This window comes from Siniperca chuatsi, linkage group LG6 (assembly GCF_020085105.1).
Source record: "Siniperca chuatsi isolate FFG_IHB_CAS linkage group LG6, ASM2008510v1, whole genome shotgun sequence".
In the NCBI taxonomy this organism is placed as follows: Eukaryota; Metazoa; Chordata; class Actinopteri; order Centrarchiformes; family Sinipercidae; genus Siniperca; species Siniperca chuatsi.
This window is the reverse complement of record NC_058047.1, coordinates 15,875,672-15,894,235: the sequence shown is the minus strand read 5'-3', so window position 1 is coordinate 15,894,235 and position 18,564 is coordinate 15,875,672. Positions and strand designations below refer to the sequence as shown.

The 18,564-nt window shown below is 38.2% G+C and overlaps 2 protein-coding genes across 12 annotated transcripts; one reads left to right on the top strand and one right to left on the bottom strand.

Moving 5' to 3' along the window:
- Nucleotides 1-1,948: 1,948 nt before the first annotated feature.
- Nucleotides 1,949-8,906, bottom strand: zgc:153738 (uncharacterized protein LOC558115 homolog). 3 transcript variants are annotated; one of them, XM_044200283.1, is made up of 20 exons: nucleotides 8,531-8,686; nucleotides 7,373-7,700; nucleotides 7,103-7,222; nucleotides 6,663-6,845; nucleotides 6,489-6,560; nucleotides 5,953-6,158; nucleotides 5,742-5,826; nucleotides 5,538-5,645; nucleotides 5,259-5,334; nucleotides 4,843-4,949; nucleotides 4,552-4,638; nucleotides 4,420-4,481; nucleotides 4,207-4,289; nucleotides 3,770-3,877; nucleotides 3,616-3,684; nucleotides 3,485-3,540; nucleotides 2,964-3,050; nucleotides 2,691-2,868; nucleotides 2,348-2,586; nucleotides 1,949-2,200 (listed from the first exon to the last, which is right to left on the bottom strand). In XM_044200283.1, the coding sequence occupies exons 1-20, from the start codon at nucleotides 8,539-8,541 to the stop codon at nucleotides 2,087-2,089; spliced, it is 2,379 nt and encodes a 792-aa protein (XP_044056218.1). In that variant the 5' UTR covers nucleotides 8,542-8,686; the 3' UTR covers nucleotides 1,949-2,086. The 3 variants fall into 3 exon arrangements, with proteins under 3 accessions (XP_044056218.1, XP_044056219.1, XP_044056217.1); XM_044200284.1 differs by lacking the exon at nucleotides 8,531-8,686 and adding an exon at nucleotides 8,833-8,906 and having other exon boundaries at nucleotides 3,485-3,684; XM_044200282.1 differs by having other exon boundaries at nucleotides 3,485-3,684.
- alkal1 (ALK and LTK ligand 1) lies at nucleotides 7,885-18,467 on the top strand. Of its 9 annotated transcripts, none has more exons than XM_044200291.1 (7): nucleotides 7,885-8,150; nucleotides 9,933-10,007; nucleotides 10,337-10,618; nucleotides 13,171-13,224; nucleotides 13,860-13,943; nucleotides 15,497-15,570; nucleotides 17,957-18,467. In XM_044200291.1, exons 3-6 carry the CDS (start codon nucleotides 10,348-10,350, stop codon nucleotides 15,559-15,561), a joined length of 474 nt encoding a protein of 157 aa, XP_044056226.1. In that variant the 5' UTR covers nucleotides 7,885-8,150; nucleotides 9,933-10,007; nucleotides 10,337-10,347; the 3' UTR covers nucleotides 15,562-15,570; nucleotides 17,957-18,467. The 9 variants fall into 9 exon arrangements, with proteins under 9 accessions (XP_044056226.1, XP_044056222.1, XP_044056227.1 ...); XM_044200287.1 differs by having other exon boundaries at nucleotides 7,885-8,195; XM_044200292.1 differs by lacking the exon at nucleotides 7,885-8,150 and adding an exon at nucleotides 8,270-8,288.
- The last annotated feature ends 97 nt before the right edge of the window (nucleotides 18,468-18,564 follow it).

The following is an 18,564-nucleotide window of genomic DNA, read 5'->3' as shown; positions in this document are numbered from 1 at the left end:
ATGTAGGTGAGTGTGTTGTGCTGTTTTACACACAATCAAATTTACTACCAGGTTGCTCGCGCAGAGGTCTACGATCTCTTCCACTAAAATGACTGGTCCAAGACAGAAGTAGAGCATTCTGTGCATTATAAGGCTGATGGAGTTTAATCACATGCTCTTTACAATAATGACCCGTATATCTGTCAGTGTGCTGAACCTCAAGTTAGAGAGATCAAAGGCCATGATCTCCACAGGGAGTTTCCACCACTGCTGCAGTTGAAAGGTCACAAAAGATTAAACGATATTAAGACACACATATCCTTTCTTAAATAACACCTGATCAGCATTCCCTTGTGAGGTAATTTACTGACATCAGAGTAAGTGATTAGGTGGTTTGCTGCCCATAATGACTGAGCTCTCGATACTAGAGTCTCAAAGGACTTCAGATTAAAAAACACAGAAATTCCACACAGCTGGAAAATGCCAATGCACACACCTCTAGCTTCTCCTACTCCAAGTTATGTTGGGCTAAGGTGTTGGTTTCCATTACAAGGTTGAAATCTGTGGGCTTCCCTCATCCAGACAGCAAGACAGAACAAAGCCAGCATTACCCAGCATTGTGTTCACCTCAATTTGATAGACAGTTCCATGTGCCACTGAGCACTCCTAAGTCCACTGAAACTCGACAGGATAATCTCTGTGGGGCACAAAAAAACTTGTCGTCACAGAGAAGGGAATGATGGCCCGCAGAAACAGTCTCATTTTACAGATCTCCAGCAACCCATTAATTACAAAGCTTTTTACAGCTTTCTTGGACATTTGAGTGGGAAAGGACATGCATTTCATTGGATTATGCATGTCCCCAACAGAACATGCATTTTGTTGGATTAAAGAAAATCGAAGGACCCAAATCATGTCCCGTCACAGGGAAGACAGCCAACAGATCAGCTTGAGATCTTGAAATGTGGGCCTTAATGTGTGTAATGTCCTATCGATGGTGCACATAGGCTAAAAATAGAGTAATGTTAAAGGAACCAAGGCAATGTGAGGATGTGTTGAGTGAATTTAGAACTTGACAAAACAGCTGAACACTCCACCTAAGCCTCTGGATCCGTGTTTGGAAACACTCCCCCTTCAGTGTGTCACATTTCCTCTGGTCCCGACTCTACACCTGACAGCGGTCATAATAGAGGAATATAGAAATGGTCAACACATCTATTCCATTGCAAACATGTGCCTACCATAGTCATCTGATCATCAGCCAGACTAGGTGACCTAAAAAGCCATTTCATCCAGGTGTTGTGTGTAACACCATAATATTAGCGTGTTATTTCTGTCAGCAACGTCCCAAATGTAGAATTCATAACCATGTGCTATAGCCATACAGTAGAACGACATTAGATGCCCTTGACTGAAGCAAATAAAACAGAAAGTCTTGGCATGTCTAATTACAGCGTGGCCTTGGGTCTGATAACTATAGCCATAGGAGTCTGTCCACCCAAGCCAGGCCACTGAATGTATTTCAGATCATATTCATATAGAGTATGCAGTTTGGTTGGCTGCATATTGAGGTAAAAATTTCAACAAGGATCAGTCATCGAGTGGATCAACTTCAAACATAATTACACGCAGAAGGTAGGAGGTATTACAAAGTTTAAAGTAAACATAAAGCAAACATGGAAATGGAAAACAATGCTGAGATTTGAATAAAGTTAAGAAATAGAATGACTATTTATATTCTTATCTTTGGACAAAATGATCATGTCCTACTTAGAAGAACTCTTAATATGATGGTCACAAGACAGGAGTTAGCGCGTTACCTTATAGACTGTACAAAGTCCTATTTGAAGTTGGGGAGCTGTGGCAGAAGAAGCTTTCATCGTAATATTGTATTATATTTTCTAACATCAGACACTAGTGTAAGCGTACCCTGCAGCCCCAAATATATAACAGCAAAACACACAACAAAAACAAAATGACTGCTTTTAATTGAATTTACTTATTTTGTACGGAGTAAATGGGACAGTCAACAGAAGGCAATTCACATACAAGCTTGAACGAATATTTAACTACATTCAGTTGTGATAAAAACATGATGGCAAACTTATTATTTTTTCCCTTTCTTCTTTGCATCTTTGCCTTTAACTGGTGTGTCTTCTTCTTCCTTTCCTGTGGCAGCTTTAATCCTCTTCTTTCCCAGGGGGGTCTTCGCATACCAGTTCTGGTGATACACAGCAAGGAAACACACAAAATCAACAATAGAAGTATAAACTAAACAAATATGATCATATTATTAAAATCAATTTACAACAAAGCAGTTAAAATCATGAAAATGCAATGAAAACAAACTATGACATATCCACTGTACTTTAAGGGCCTCTTCTTCTTCCTGAAACACAGGATCAATCTTGGCTAATGGAGCAACAAACTCAGCAGCAGACAGTGGTCTGTTTGCCTGCTGTAGGATGCGACGCTTGGTGACAATGCTCCGGATCACCTGGACCATGTGACCTGGCGTGTAGCCATCAGAAATCTTCGCAAGAGAGCTGAGGTCCAGCGCCTTGGTGACCTTACCTCCCTGCTTTTCGATCAGTTGCTTCCACAAGACTGAAGGCAAACAGAGTAAAAGGTTATTTTTCATACAAACAACCACAAATATCATTAATATGATATTAAAAACTAAAATTGTTTCTCAATGTGTCTATTCTTACTGTATCTTGAGCCATAGTCAGGTCTTGGGATGAGGATGATTTTGCTGTACATTTTACACAGTGACTTGATATCAGCACTTAGTGGGTCTTTAGTTGTTCCTACTATCAGAACACGATCCTCCCCTTTGATTAACTTGAGAGACTTGGGCAAGTCTTTCTTCAAACGTTTGGGATCTAACTGTGTACACATACAAAATGGTTTCAGTTACCATGCAAATCCATAACTGAAACATTTAAACAACATGATAATGCTTTTATCTTGTGCAGAGATACCTCTTTTTCTTCCTTGGGAACTTTCTTGTAGAACATTTTTTCGGCATCTTCAATCCATATTACCGAAGGTTGCAGCAATCTTGCAACCTATGCGAAGATGATTATGAAGAACAGCATTTTTACTTTCTGGCCAAGCCAAAATGTAAATACCTGTGGCACATCCATAAAATTCCTAATGTTCCACCAAGTTCACCACAAAATATTAAACTTAACCAAAAGAACTAGGTACGACATGACAAGACACTGCTCTGCATACAATAAACCACGGTGGGAGAATATTCACTGTTTGCATTTTTGGGGGTATTTAATTTATAGTAATTAGTCATTAGCTCTCCAATGAGGTTAAGTGTTACACATATAGGTTGGGTTAAGTTTACACTTATGTTTTGTAGGTGAGGATTATGCTTTTAAAGAAAAAACTTACTAATTTGGTTTGACAGCAGTTATTACAACAACCACTATCATTATAAACTTGCTCAAATGGCAGTGGCACTGGATTCTTTTAACTACCAGTGTGTTACCTTAAACACCATGTGAAGCATCATGGCGAGGCCACTCTTGCCTGGGTACTTTCCTGCTGTGTTCAGAGGAGACAGATCAAACAGGTTGGCACCCGTCTCCTGGCAGATTGCATGGACCAACATCTTCTTACCTACACCTGTCGGCCCTGCCATAAGGATGGCCTTTATCAGAGGAGCCTTCTCATGTACCACCTGAGAGCCTGCAGACAACACACATCTTATATAGAAACCACAAACAATATTTTCAGTTATATATTTTTAATATGAATTGAATAACTTTCATACCTAATGGTAAAACTGCATACAGAGATAAGACCTGCCTCACATCTGTCAATGATGGCATGGGCTCAATGTCATTTTGCCTCAGTGTGGTCCCAAGGTAGCTATAGTCACCTAGGAACAGGAGGGAACAACTATTAGACTAATAGTTATTAATCTGCACTGTGATTCTTTGGAAAAACTGAAAGAAATCAATTTCCTTACCACAAATATTAATGTGCCAATAAGAAATTGTTCATTGTGATCATAGTGTTTTGGCAATCACAAACCAGAAGAGGGCAGCACATCACTATTTAATACTGTAGTTTCCAGTTTCCTTCTCAATTGTAAGAGTTCTGAGTGCAATCAGATTAAAAGCTCACATACAATTATGATCAAAAGAACACAAAAAGAGTTCTGAAAGTTAGCACGCCAGTTTACACAAACAATATACAAAGTCTTACCCAAGTAATCCTGCAGCCTAACATTATTTGCCTGTTTCAACAATCCCTGTTCCACCAGCTCCTGACACAGAGACTCAAGAGTCCTAGTAGATGTGAATAAATGATGTAATCGTTTTCTCCAGCATTTGCATTGACTAATTTATTGGCTTCATACAACTTAATTCTGTACTGAAAATCATATATTTCATAAGCGCATCCTCTGTGTAACCTTACCTATCAGATGTCAAGTCTTTCTCCTTTTTTTTCTTCTTCCCACTCTTAGATCCTTTCTTCTTCTGTGGAGTAAAATAAATATCATCAGGTACATAAACATGTGTGGATTGTTATTTGTCTTTCACTTATTACCTTGGCATTTCCTGTGGTTTTACCACCCTTGTCTTTATCCACAGCTAGCTTCCATTCAGCCAGCTCTTGTCTCATCTGTTCATCTACCTGATACAAGCAGAACAAACCAATGAGTGCAACTACAGGTGGTGCTGTTATCAGTTTGAAACACCAGAGACTAAAACACTGAACTGAAACTGTTAAAACTACAGCATTGTTGCCCAATTTCCTGTTAGTCTGGTTGTTGGATTCAACATGTGTTGTCCAGAATATGTATAGCTTTAAAATGTTTTGCATTCTAGCCATCATCACCTGTACTCGAATCTCTGCCTCAATGACTTTCCTCTTTTCTTCCTTGATCAGCTCCACCTCGTGCCTCTGGTTGAAGTTTCTGGACTCATTGCGAGTTTTCCAAAAATCTGAGGATGACAAACATTCAGTTCAGGCTTTATTTATGTGAGTGAGTAACTATTACATTACTATACACAGAGAGGTGTATAGTAATTAACAGGAAACTGAAAAACCTTGATAGTATGTTGCATAGCCATTCCCATTTTGTAGGTTCCCATCTAAAAAACATACTCACAAACTGGTTTTGAACAGAATGGGAATTTATAATCCTTATTTTTAGCATGTCAAGATGTGTTGCCTTTTAACTTTAAACGTTATAAACAAAACAAACTGTGAACCAGTCGATATCTTGACCTATTTTTTTAATTTAAACATACCTACAAAGGTTTTGTTTCCCACTTCCAAGTCTGACAGAAAAGCTGAAGGTAGCATCTTCAACCCTGCCTCCTCTTCCTATGGTTCAGAATAAAGTTACATTGGTTCACTGAATGTGCAGCATTTTTGCCCAAGTGAAGCAGCTGACAAGGATTTGAATAAGTGAAATCCCACTTATTCTATATTCTTATCCATTTTAAATAGGCTGATATCACCAGCATTTACTGAATGATATATATCAAATTAATAAAAATTAATTCAGTACAGCTGTGAGCCCTTACTTCCTCATCATCCTTCCCCTTTCCCTTCCCCTTTTCTTTCTTCTCCTCCTTCCCTTTTGGTTTGTTGTTGGATTCATCCTCTTCCTTTGCAGCAATTTCTTCCATTAACTGAAAAAATATGTGCATCCCAAACATCATTCTCCGTCTGCAAACTACTGTCAAAATATGCAATAAATCATACTTTTGTCTCAGAGTGCCTTTTACCTGCTGAGGGTCCTTTTCAGCAAAAATGAGGGCTGAGCCTCCATCCTCTTCATCTGGGTAGTCTGGAAACGATCCTGTAGCATCACTATTTAAAAAAAGAAAAAAAAAGACAAAACAGAAGAGAACACAACTTTTTAATTAATTTCGCTGAATGTGGAAATGCTCCACTGAAATAACAAAAATCATAACAAGCCCCTCTGTGCCCCCTTACCGGCATTCAATGAACCACTGTCGGATTTGGTCTTTCATGGTCTTGCTTATGTCATGACCTTCCACATCTCGTAGTTGGTTTGTGACAGCCACTACAGACTTCAGATAGTCTTCGTTGTGCTCCTCCTGTTTAATCCGTGTGCAAGCTTCACTGGCCTGGACATTGATTTCTGCAGGGCATGGCACCTGGTATTTTGGATCCATGGCCTAACATGGGAGTGACCAAACATACATTACATATTAAAAACCTGCATTCCTTCAAGGAAAATATTTCATGGGAAAGAATCACTTGAACAAAATGGTGTATTAATTCATTAAGTAGAACAAGGAATTATCGCCTTACAGCTTTCATGATATATTTGCTCTTTTTAAAAAGAAAAAAAGTTGAATAAATGCCAGTATGTCTGGCTTAACTTAATCTCAAGCAAGACAAAAGATGACATAAGGTCTTAAAGTATGCATAGCATTCAGCTTTTAGATTGGTTTCATTAGAAGTACTGGTGATTGTGTAAAAGGTTGATGGCCCATTTAGCTCACCATTCCCAGAAAAATCATTTCTTCATCCCGAGCAATCTTTGCCCTCTTCCTCTGTATGTAGCCCCTCCAGACCTGCAAATTACATTCGACCAAATCTTTCAGCATCAAAGACGACACAAGCCAAAGAAAGAGGAAAAGAAAGAGGCATGTAGGATTATGTTGATAACAGAGGACCTTCTGAATGCAGATCGCAGCCAACTCAATGCCAGCTGTTCCAGGGTCCTTGGTCCTGTACATCCTATTCATATTTCTGCTCTCTTCATTCAACTTTGCCCTAAGGCGTCCTTGGCGGGCCCTCTCCGCCACTTGAATGATCTTAATGGCCTCCTCTTGACTCATGTCCTTGGCCATTAGAGGCTGTAGGAACCATAAAAAGAAGTAGAAAAGAAATATTTGATCTGCTTGTCACTGATTCATTAAATATAACAATTAATTTATTAAGACATCATTATTGTTTCCCAGTTAAAGCCCATATGTGTTAAACTTTTATCCTGATACTGAAGTTTTTGTATGTAACAAAATTAAATCATAAATGAAATGAACAAATGAAGTCAGAAAATATCAAGTCCTGCACATACAGGCTTTAACTAAAGTGTGGCTACTTTTAAACTCACTTCTGGGCTTTTAGTAACCTCCACCATTTTAAGGATATCTGTCAGCATTCTCTTTCGTTCTTGGAGTTCTTTGCTGCGATCACTGATGAAATAGCGAGGGATAGGGATCTCAAGGTCTGCCTAGAGTGACAACAAAGAAAATAGCTGTTGCGTTATGTCATTATTGAAGGGTCATCCCTGATAAAGCCAATGGCTACTGTCAATAAAATTCTGTTCAGGTAATTTCAGCAATCCACTTTCATTATACTTGCTCTGAAAAATTAAACTCACAGGTGTGAGCTTCAAGTCGTGAAGGACATCATCCATGTAGTGATACTCTGAAAACTCTTTTTCCACCATTTCATTCTTCAGTTCTAAGACCCTCCCCATCACACCATCAAGAATCGTCCGAATAACTCGTCTCTTCTGAGGGTGGACCACCTGATCATACGCCTTCTCCAGCTGTCTGAAGATTTGGATGTAGCGCACATAAAGCATGGCCAGACGCTGGAAGAACACTACCCTGTCCTTTTCTGGGCGAGGGGGCTCAGCAGGCAGTTCCTCAGTTAGCAGACGGCTCAACTCTAACTGGGCATCTGCCCACAGCTGGTTGTATGTCCTGGAACAGTGTAAACAATGAGCTGAAGGCCAGACTGGGAAAATGATACCTTAATTAGGTACTTTAGGTGAGTGATAGTCAAGAAGAAATACGTCATAATTTATGCAGGCCATACCTTATTCATACAAAAATAATCAAACACACAAAGATGGAAGATATGATTTTTTTTTTGTTCCCTTTTGTGTCTTCTGCGGTATTTGTAAAAAATTTTCATAAAAGGTCATAAGTTACAAATGCTAAGGGTAACAAAGCCTAGCTCTGAAGGGCTGAAGGGCAGCAGGGCTAGAACTGCTCATCATCAGCCAGTGGAACAGCTCTGTCATGTAGCCAGCCATCACTTTGCTAACAATCACTGGAGAGCTCGTGTCAAGATTAATTTAGCAGTATCACACCTGTCATTATTGTTGCTACATTGTTAGTCACTACTGTCACCCTGCTGCCATAAATGAGGTCTGGAAAAACAGAACTTCAAATACCTTATTTTATTCTTAACATGTAAGTTATTGCTTTCTGTCGTGTTGTTGGATGCTAACTTTTTGGCGTTAACCAATTTAACATTTCCAAATTGCACGGTCAAGTGTCATTACTGTAAGTAATGCTTTCAAATGTACTTTGAGTTACAATACTAAGTATTATAAAAATGTATTAAATGTTTACGTTTCCTGCACAGCATGGCTGTTCATTTTGGCTTTAGTGAACATTGCTAGGGTTGTTTGCATGAAGCCAGCTAGCATGCTAACTAACTTAAATTTGACACGCTAACGTCAAACTACGGTAACAGTAACCGCTGACTATACAGCAATAACGGAGATGGCTGCTGGGAAGTTTACCTTTGTGACATGTTTCTGCCTCCAGAGAGAGAAAAGTGTTTCTTATCAATTAACCAAGCAAATTACAGAGTTTAAAACTAAACTAACGTTAGCTACAGTGTATCAAACATGAGATCAGCTTTCCTAAGTAGTGCTTGGCCCGTCTCCATAGTAACAGTCATTCCGGAAGTAACTCACATATTTGTCAATCAGTGAAAATCATGGCGGAAACTAACGTCCTTTACATTTATACTTTCCTGAAATAACAACAACAATAATAATAATAATAATAATTTAACCTTAAGGGTTTTTCCCCTGCTTACCTTTTTAAAAGAAATCCCTAATGGACGAGAAAATGTGCACTTCTTGTAAGTATAGGCCTACAGCCGCCTTGAACCACATCAAGTCTTTGCGCAACAAGTGAGACACCACTAGATGACGTCCTTCCTTTGGATTCACAGACATTTAAAAGTACGTCAGTAAAGATGCGTTTTTCATCTAATATACTGTATAATGTAAAGGGATGCAGGCAAAATGCAGATACGGTGTATAGCTGCCAGTGCCAGTACATCTCGGCTAATATAAAGGAAGCTGTAGCCTAATAAATTCCAACTATAAATCACAGAGGAAAATATGAACCAATCTGCAGACTTCATGCATTAATTAATTATTACACTCATTTACATTACGCTAGAACTACTGTTTAATTGTCTCTAAAGGAGGGACTTATAATTCAGACAGCTGAGCCAGTAGTCCACTGACTTTTTTGGACTCCCTTTCAAATGCATTTTTTGAATAGAGCCTTGAATTTCATAATTCTTAAAAGCTCTGTCACAATTATTCAGTAAGGGTGGAAACAGCCGGATGGCTGCTCCTGGAGGCGCATTCTCTGCAGCGCTTAGGCGGTCACAAGACTTGGACATCGGTGAACAAAAAATCGACACGCTGACAGGTCAGCTAGAGGCTTATAGGCCCACAGATTCTTCTCTTCTCTGCACCCAACATCCAACAAGTTGGTCCATTTGGAAATCTACTTTCTTGCGCGCTGCCTCGCCACAGTCTTTGCCGTTTATTTTTTGAATGGAAATTTCAGTGGGGCTCTTTTTTAGATGTTAAACTTTTACTCTGTCTCGAAAGGGTTATTTTTATTTGGAGTTGAATAGTCCTGCAAAACTACAACTAGTGATGTTTTGGTGCGTAAAGGAGGGGCGCATGCCGAAGTGAGCGAATGCCACTGGAAGAAATTTCACCAAATATGTCAACATTGCTTTACCACCCACTCGAAATCGATTGTATTACCTTCAAGAAGGTGGCTCCTCGTATAAATAGAGACGCATTATTTCAAGAAAGACGGCGGTGAGCACAATCTACTGGCTGTTCTCTCTCTCTCTCTCACTCTCTCTCTCTCCTATCGGGACCACAGACAACGCCTGGAAGAATTTGCTGAAGACAACTGTGTCCACTCTCCAGGACATAAGCATCTTTAACTTCTAAACTAGTAAGTCTAAAGTTAGATTGACTACGTTTGTTTTACCCAACTAGAAGAAATGCGACTGCTGCGTAAAGTGGATTGCACCAGACCATTTATGGCGATTAATTCCACTTTTAGAGGCTATGCGTGTTTCCTCTGACATGGAATTTTTTTGTGTAATTTTGGGAATGTGAAGGATTTCAAATGGCAAGCAATGCTGATACATCTGTTGGGGTTAAGCATGATGCAGAGTGTACTGCTATCTTTTTGCTTTTTAGAATTTCAAAAATATTTGAATGCCTCAATAGAAACCATGTAACCTCTGTGTAACAAAACTTATTTTCTTATGTTTTTAGACACTGAAGTCATGCAGGTGGAAAGGAAATGGCACATACTGTTGACTATCTTCTTTCTGCTCATCACCTCGGGCCAGTGTATGGACAGCAAGGATGTCAAGCAGAAAGAAAGAAGGACCCTGTTGGATCTAATCTTACAGGTTATCAGAGACAGCCAGCAACGGGACAAACCCGTCTCCAAGCGCTGTAGCAGTGGACTCTCCACTTCAGCCCAAGACATGAAGTTCTCCTCCCGTGAAAAGCCTTTCTATGTTCCTAGGCTGGATAACAGTAGACTCATAGGTAAGCTGATAAGATTTATTTTTAGGTCCTGATGATGAAAGCATAATCCCCATTTTACCGTGGGAGACAGCTGTCATTGGTCTGGTCTGTGCTGTACACCTTATTTAGTTTGGCCGAATGGAACTTGGTGTATGCATGCTAATTCAAGATATATGGAAAAGAAAATTAAGTTTGTTCATAAAAGGTATTTGGCAACAGTATGCTTAAAAGGCAGCCTACAGTGTCCAGATATTTCTGTCCTTAAATGTCCAACTCAATTTAAAGTTGCTGTATAATGCATGTAATGCAGGTGTGCTTCATCTGCGTAGGACAAAAGGGTTATGTCACATTTATCAAACTTGGTGTTCTTATTTCTAAGAGATACCTTTTCGCCACATGTCTTGGACAAACAGTATTGCTCCCTCATTCAAACTGTGATTGATTGATGGACGGAGACATGGATAGGTGCAATGAATTCATGTAGGAGGAGCATCGTCATGCCAAACTTGTGAATGATTCATTCAGTATGATTCATTGTGGAATCTTAAACATGAATGATGACCACCCCGCGCGCACACAAACACACTATGACGTGCCAGAAAGCATCTCCAATCGGGAGCATCTCCGCAAGACATATCGGTCAGAGCAGAGAAACAAGAATGGCTGTGTTGTGTCACATTCATATAATTTACAGCGCTTCGTCAAAGTCACTGTTACTCAAACACTTCATTTGACTGTGATTATAGAACAATGAGAGTATATGCAGAGACTATATAAAGACTGCACTTCATTTATCTGTGTAGAACAGTCCAGGCCATGTTACCGAATTGTGTTTCTAAAGCCTACCTAAACACATTTTATTTAAATGGATGTTGAGCTGTATCTGAGGTCTCTGTCGAGTGAGAATGTGCTTGGTGCAGCTCTGCCTTTATTGGTTTAAATAAAGCATTATGCCCAGACTGGAATTAGGTCATTTAAGTAAATCTTTGATACATAGCTCTTCATTATCTGAGGTCCAAGACAGATTGTAATAAAGAAAAAGTAAATGTTTTTATTACTGCAAAAAACAAAGTTAACTTGGAGTGTAGTCTAGGACTGTGCTTCATTGGTATGTGCAGTGGGAGTTTATTAAGTGCCGAGTGAACATAATGTGTTGTTTATCTGATCTGTTTCAGATTCTCCCTACTATCACTGTCAATTAGATCATGTTTTAGAGACATTGCACAGGCATTGTGAAGCTCAAAGTCTCAGCCCCAGCTTATGCAATTGGAAAAGTACCTTTCTCAGACCACTGACTGGATGGAATTTATCTTTTGAGGATATTAAAAGCAGCATATTAGCAACTGGTGCGTGTGACACTACCAAAGATCCATGGTCACGCAAGGATAGATGTTTTGAACACAATGAGGATGAAGGAGAAACATCTGTAAACCCACTGATGTGTTCACCCTCTAGTTGTCTCTGTGTATTCCTCAAAAGCCATGGCTGTGTCATCAGACTGACAACTATGGTAAGACAGACATGATATAACAGGTTTTATCTGCTACAGTTTCTCTTTTCATATGTGTGGCACAAGAAAAAGACTAGCAGCTTTAGACTTTTGTATTTTATTCTTGTTGACATGTATTTATTATTGCCCGGGAAATACAGTACAAACCACATTAGCTGACTTTGTGTAATCCAGGCTGCCATTTTCACTCTTCACATCTGGGTTTTGGCTTGATGGCACAGTTGGCTCTTACATGTCCATAATTCTTAATAGAACAGTAAAACATAGGTGGTGTTTATCCTCTTAATTAGTGTGGATAGGGTGGTTTGTTTTGGCTTTACTGTATATCTGGACTTTTAAATTTAAATGTATTTAAAATTATTTCCTATGCTGGCTTTCAGCTTGGCTAAATTGTTATCTTTCATCATCTTCCTGCAGTTACATGCAGGTACAGCATTGCAAGTTCCTGGGTCTGGGGGCTAATGTAATGTTAGCCCAGTAACTACCAGCATGGACTTATTCTGATGAGCATTAAACTCCAATATAATAATCTCTTTAGCCTGTTAGCGTGGCTAATGTGTTATCAGACACCTACATGTATTGTCTGCATGGACTTGGAGTAGAAAGGGGGGTACTTGATGCCCTTACCCCTATCTAAACCTTGTGAAATGCCTCCACCAACACCAAATTATTCTCCACAGAGAATAATGTAAAGGTATAGATTCACACTACTGATGAACAGGGATTCACAATTAATCATTTTCTTTTAGAATGATGTAGTTAGAAATGATGTTTACATAAGATGCAATGAGTGCAGTAAAATAATTTTATTAACCAAAATCATCAAGGATATTAATCATGAATAATAATCGCGCACCCTCATGTTGAACTGAACTATATTTTTACCTTAATGTGGTGATATTGAGAAATTTCCTGCATCACAATGATAGATGTATGGTAGGGGTGACTGTGACAATGTGACAATGATGTCATATTCATCATGATCACTGTGTTACTTTTGGCAAGTGCTCAGTTGTTGTAAAATGATGTTGATTGACAAGCTAATAGTGGTTTTCTTTTCCAGAAATTGTTCCTAGAGATGTAAACATGAAAGGCAAATTCATTCAGCATTTCACAGGTAAGAAAAGACAACATCATGAGTGCAAAGTTTCAGCCTTGATTGCATTTTGCTGCTGTCCTTTCCAGACATTGCAAAACTATTTTATCTGGAAAAAACTTTTAGAGCATAGTTGCACTTTTCCCATGCAACCTTTGGCTGGAAATTCTTAGTTTGCCCCTTTGAGAAAATTCATTCCTGTAAGCCAACATACAGTATGCTTAAGTCATAGAAAGCTTTGTGAACACTGGCGCTGCTGTGGGTCAGAAGAGGGTTGCCTGGCTTAGCTGTAGGGCATTGTTGCAGAGAAATAGCATATGGTCTAAAGCCGACAGCATTAAATTGAAGGCAGTGCGAGGTTAAACTGATTATTTGTCTCAGGACTTATGAGTAGACTTCATTATTGGTGTAAAAATCTGGAAGTTTAAAAGGTGATTATAATTGAAGACTCTGTTCATCTGTTCACTAAGTCCAGTTGAACCCTGACTGCTTAACCATGTCTGTGATAGTGCACTGTTCATTTTCACTTTGTGATTTGTCTTTTGTTTCTGTTTACTCACAAATTCACTGTGGGATAGTTATACTTTGGATAAAGAGGAAATAATGAAGCCATTTAAATCTTTTACATTTTGCCTAATAAGACCTTTTCCATTAAGCAGGACCAGTCAAGTTCTCATCGGAGTGCAGAACACACTTTCATAGACTTTATCACAACACAAGGGATTGCTCGAGACCAGCATGTATGTATGCCTTTTTCCTCTCATGTTGCTCTTTTTACAATGTGCTTAATGTCTGTTGTGCCTTTATCATCACAGGCATTGTGCTTTAAATTTTAAAAGGCCCTGAAAATCTGTTTTCAATCAGCTTCTTACTGTAAATGTTTTGTTCCCACATGACCAAAAAAAATGTTGGAACAGTTTTGGTTATTTTAATTGAGAGATTTCTGTTTGGGTTTTCTTCTTCTTCTTCTTCTTCTTCTTCTTCTTCTTCTTCTTCTTTGTGCTCTACTTAGTGGTTTTAAGTGGGCGGGGCGTAGTTGAGCTCCGCGCACCAATCAGGATTTAGCAATATTTGAATCAAAATGTGATGACAGTTGCTGGGCACCCACACAGTCCTGATGAAGCAGATTAGCTGAGTGCTAAGCTAATAGATAATAAGTAAGGATGTCTTTTCTCCAAACTCTAACTTTGATTATTGAATATTTAGTCATGAATACTTAAGCGAATAGAGAAATTTAGATTTAAAATCAAGTTTGTAAAGGCTTTAAGGTACCTTTCAATCATGGAAAAGCATTTAGATTTGCAGAGATGTTCTATACCAAAATGTGTAGGATTTCTAGTGAATGTGAACATGGCTGGTTCCAATGCTGTGCAGGATTTGACAAGCAGTTCAGCCAAAGAGTGATATTCCTTTCTCAGATTGTTTAGTTTGAATCATTTTTAGGATCTTGAAGATGTAAAACTGTTCAATATTTCACAATAAAAAAGCAAAGATTAGAAAAATAAACATAATTTGTGTACCAGAATATGTTTTTTTCTTTTTTTTTCAACCTTGTTAATCAGCTCACGACCCCTTAGATTTATCCTGTGACCCCTTGGAGGGTTCTGAACCTTAGGTTGGGAACCGCTGATATAGAAGCACCCAGAGCTATAACCGCAGTTTGCAAACAGGATCAATCCTGCCCTCTAGGATGTTTACATTTGGGAATTGTGGCAGACGTTGGAGAATGATTGCAGATGATGCTGCTTGTCACAGATGAATCTGTTTAGCTAGACTTGCCTTTAATATGGATAGAGTGAATAAGAGAAAGAAGCCCCTCTTTTTGTGCTGACTTTTGCATCTGGTATGCAGTCAAATAAGCATCAAGTCAGACTTCAAGCAATGAATAAATGTCCTGTTGTGTTACACAGTAGATAGTTTAGTTTAAGCCAGACAGGGAGACATGGTGGACAAATACAGATGGCAATGCACAGTATTGTTGACTGCAACATTTATGATTAATTTCTCATGCTAATGTTACTGATGATGATATTAGAAAACATGAGTGATTGTGTACTTTAAATGCAAAGCTGCTCTGTTAAAGGAACATCGCAACTTTAAATTCTCAGTTAAATTCTCAGGAGTTAGCATATTGGAACACCTCTGACGTTAGTACTGCCTCTCTTAAAAGTTAGTTTTTCTATCATTTGGTTCCAATGTTCAAGAGTCCAGCTATTTAGAGAGGCATGTTATATTTTGGAGCTTTAATTACAAGGGTGATATGATGTTAACATATTCATGGTCTTTTTTTCAGATTACAAAAGATGTGCAAGATTGCTAACACGATTAGCAATGAGTCCACTCTGCATGCAATCGTAGATACTGCATGTGAGTAAACGTGTTTTTCTCTTCTTGGGTGGGGTTCAGTCTGTTGTGCATACATACTCTGATTCCTTGTCAACATCCTCTAATGTGTCAAAGTAAAAATGGTTAAGACAGACATATATTATTTTGTGTATATATATTTCTATGATTTTCTCTCAAGCTGACGTGGAGGAATTTCTTTGTTGGTCAGGTTTATTTTGATGTTTCTGATGTGAAACTGAAGAAAATTGATGCTCACATAATCAGAAACATATCTGTAGTGCATCTGTTCAACATTTGTAAAAATGTTGAACAGATTTAATTTAACAGTTATTTAAGGTTTGTGCTGGTTGACTGAAGTTGCACACAAATCTATTTCATCACAAGTAGGAGTGTGATGTATATTACAACATTTAATTCATCTTGTTGTGCAAATGAGGGAAATGAGCATGTGATGCGGTCAGAAGCTGTACACCCAGCGTCACCTGCATCCTGCTGCAAGAACATCAAAGGGATACATCAAATAATTTGGGAAGAACTTTTAAGTAATACTACTTGTATGTCCCTCTTGATTGTTTATGTATTTGTTTGTTGTTTATATTACATGTTTAGTACAATAATGTATGCTCATTATGCTCAGTTACATACATGCATGATGCTTTTCTACTGGTCATTCATTGAAAAAATGCCCTACGAGAAATAGTTTCCATGGTGACTGGTGATGGTCAACTGCTTTGTTGTTGTATCTGCAAATGTAACCATGGTAACCATTTAGTGCTGCAACTAACGATTATTTTGTTTGTGGATTAATCTGTTAATTATTTTTTACGATTGATCTAGTAATCATTTAGTTTGTAAAATTTCAGAAAATAGTAAAAATTTTCCATCACATTTCCCCAGAGCCCAAGATGGAGTCTTCAAATGTCCTGTTTAGTCCGACCAACAGCTCAAAACCCAAAGATGTTCAGTTTATAATGATATAAAACTGAGAAAAGCAGAAAATCGTCACATTGGAGAAGCTGGAACCACAGAATGATTAGCAGAAAAATTACTTCAATTATTAATTGATTATTAAAATTGTTGATGACAAATTTTTTGGCGATTGACTCATTGATTAATCACCCATATCAGCCCTACCTCTATCAACTGTATTATGCCAGCTCTTGATAAAACTGTTGTCATTTATGAATGGGTGTCCGGCCAGATGTGAAGGTGCAACTAATGCTTCTCACATTCCTTGGATAGTCAGGGATTAAAAGATGCATTTGAAGGTTAATAGTTTCTTTATACTCATCTAAATGTGTATATTTATATATTATATATATATTATATACATACATGTAAATTTGTTGTCCTGGCACCAATGTTTGGGTTTTTGAAAAAAAATTGCTAGGGTGATTATGTCTGAACTGGAAATTACTTTTCCAGTACCACTGAGTTGCATTAGGAATGTCTTTTGGTGAGAAGCCACTCACGATGCCATGCTGTCTTTTGGTCAAATGACATGAAAAGTAATTTTTTTCATTCTTGCCCCATGAGCAGCACTCCTTCAGATATTTAGAAGCACTATACATATCTGTAGGTGGATTTAAAGCAAAACATTAATGCACAGTCTGAGGGCAAAGTAAAACAACTAGAACTAGATGAACAGATCAGGGTGGTTTTCTTATAAATCAGTCGTTATTTCCAGAAACACTTCTACATGCTTCTTACGTTAACCTTAAACACACTAAACCTAAACATAGCCATTCGCAAGACAAAGGTAGGACTCAGACTATTGTCAGTGGAGTAATTTTGGACATAGCCATAGTCATCCCTTTGTTAAGGTAATCTTCGATGACAGCAGGTCTGATGCGTTCTCTGCCGTGTAGTCCTAAATCCAACATGGGTAAAAGCATGTGCTCTCAGTGAATTAGCAATTAGGTATAGCTAGTGAGTGATTGCTGTGTGAGAGTTCATCTACAAATGTAGCCATTTCAGTTCATTTGAGTTTTTTGTGGCATAGGACTTCTGGTGATTATAAAATTGAAGAGGCTGACACATCTTCAGGTATTCAGTTTCTCAAGTGGATCAGATAATAAGATCCTGTCTGCATTGTTCTGAGCAATCTGACAAATGTATATCACAATCGAGGGGCTTTTGAAGGCATATTAAGTGATTCATTATTTAGTCATCCTGACCATTTCTGAATGAGCTTAGACATTACATCGAGGAATGCCAGTAATGGCAGGCCAGTAATGACCCTCTTTAGGAGCTGACAACACAAATTCCTCAGAGAGGCCGAGATGTCAAGATGTGTCTTTGCCAATACTGGACAGAGGAAGTCTTCTCTAAAATACAGTTTTAAAGCATGCAGAAACTGAAGATGTTCAACTCTAATCAAGGTTTTTTGTTTCTTATTTCATTTCAGGTCCCCAAATAATGGAAGAGGGATCAATGTGTTGCCAAGGAAGTGCCTTCAAATCCACAGCAGTCATATGAACATTGTTGTTTTTATAGTGTTTCTATTTTTGTTGTTCTTGTTGTCATTACTGAAAATGCTGATGGACATTGTTGGTTGTTTTTCAATGAATTTGCTTTTTATTTACCTGTATGTACCATATATTTGTAAGGAAACATTAATTTAATATTAAATACACCTATTTATTGAAAGGGTATGTATATAATAATTTCACAATCATTCAAAATCTGATTATTTTGGTTATAAAAGTTATATCTATTGAGAGGAAGCTTTTCTTTTTTTTCTTCTTATATATGAATTCCTCTTTCACTATTGGTCTGAAAAATGTGTCATGCTCCGTTGTTGTCTTCATTACATTTTATTTGGCACTTGAGTGATTGCTGACAATGAGAACATATGGAATGACAACATTGGTGATAATGCACTGCAGTATTGAACAATAAAGAATATTGAAGCACAACATATTTTGATATTATTGGAGATTATGGGGATGAGGGAGAATATGAAGAGGATTCAGAGTTGGTTCAGCTCTGTAGAGGAAGGCAGTGTGATGGGTG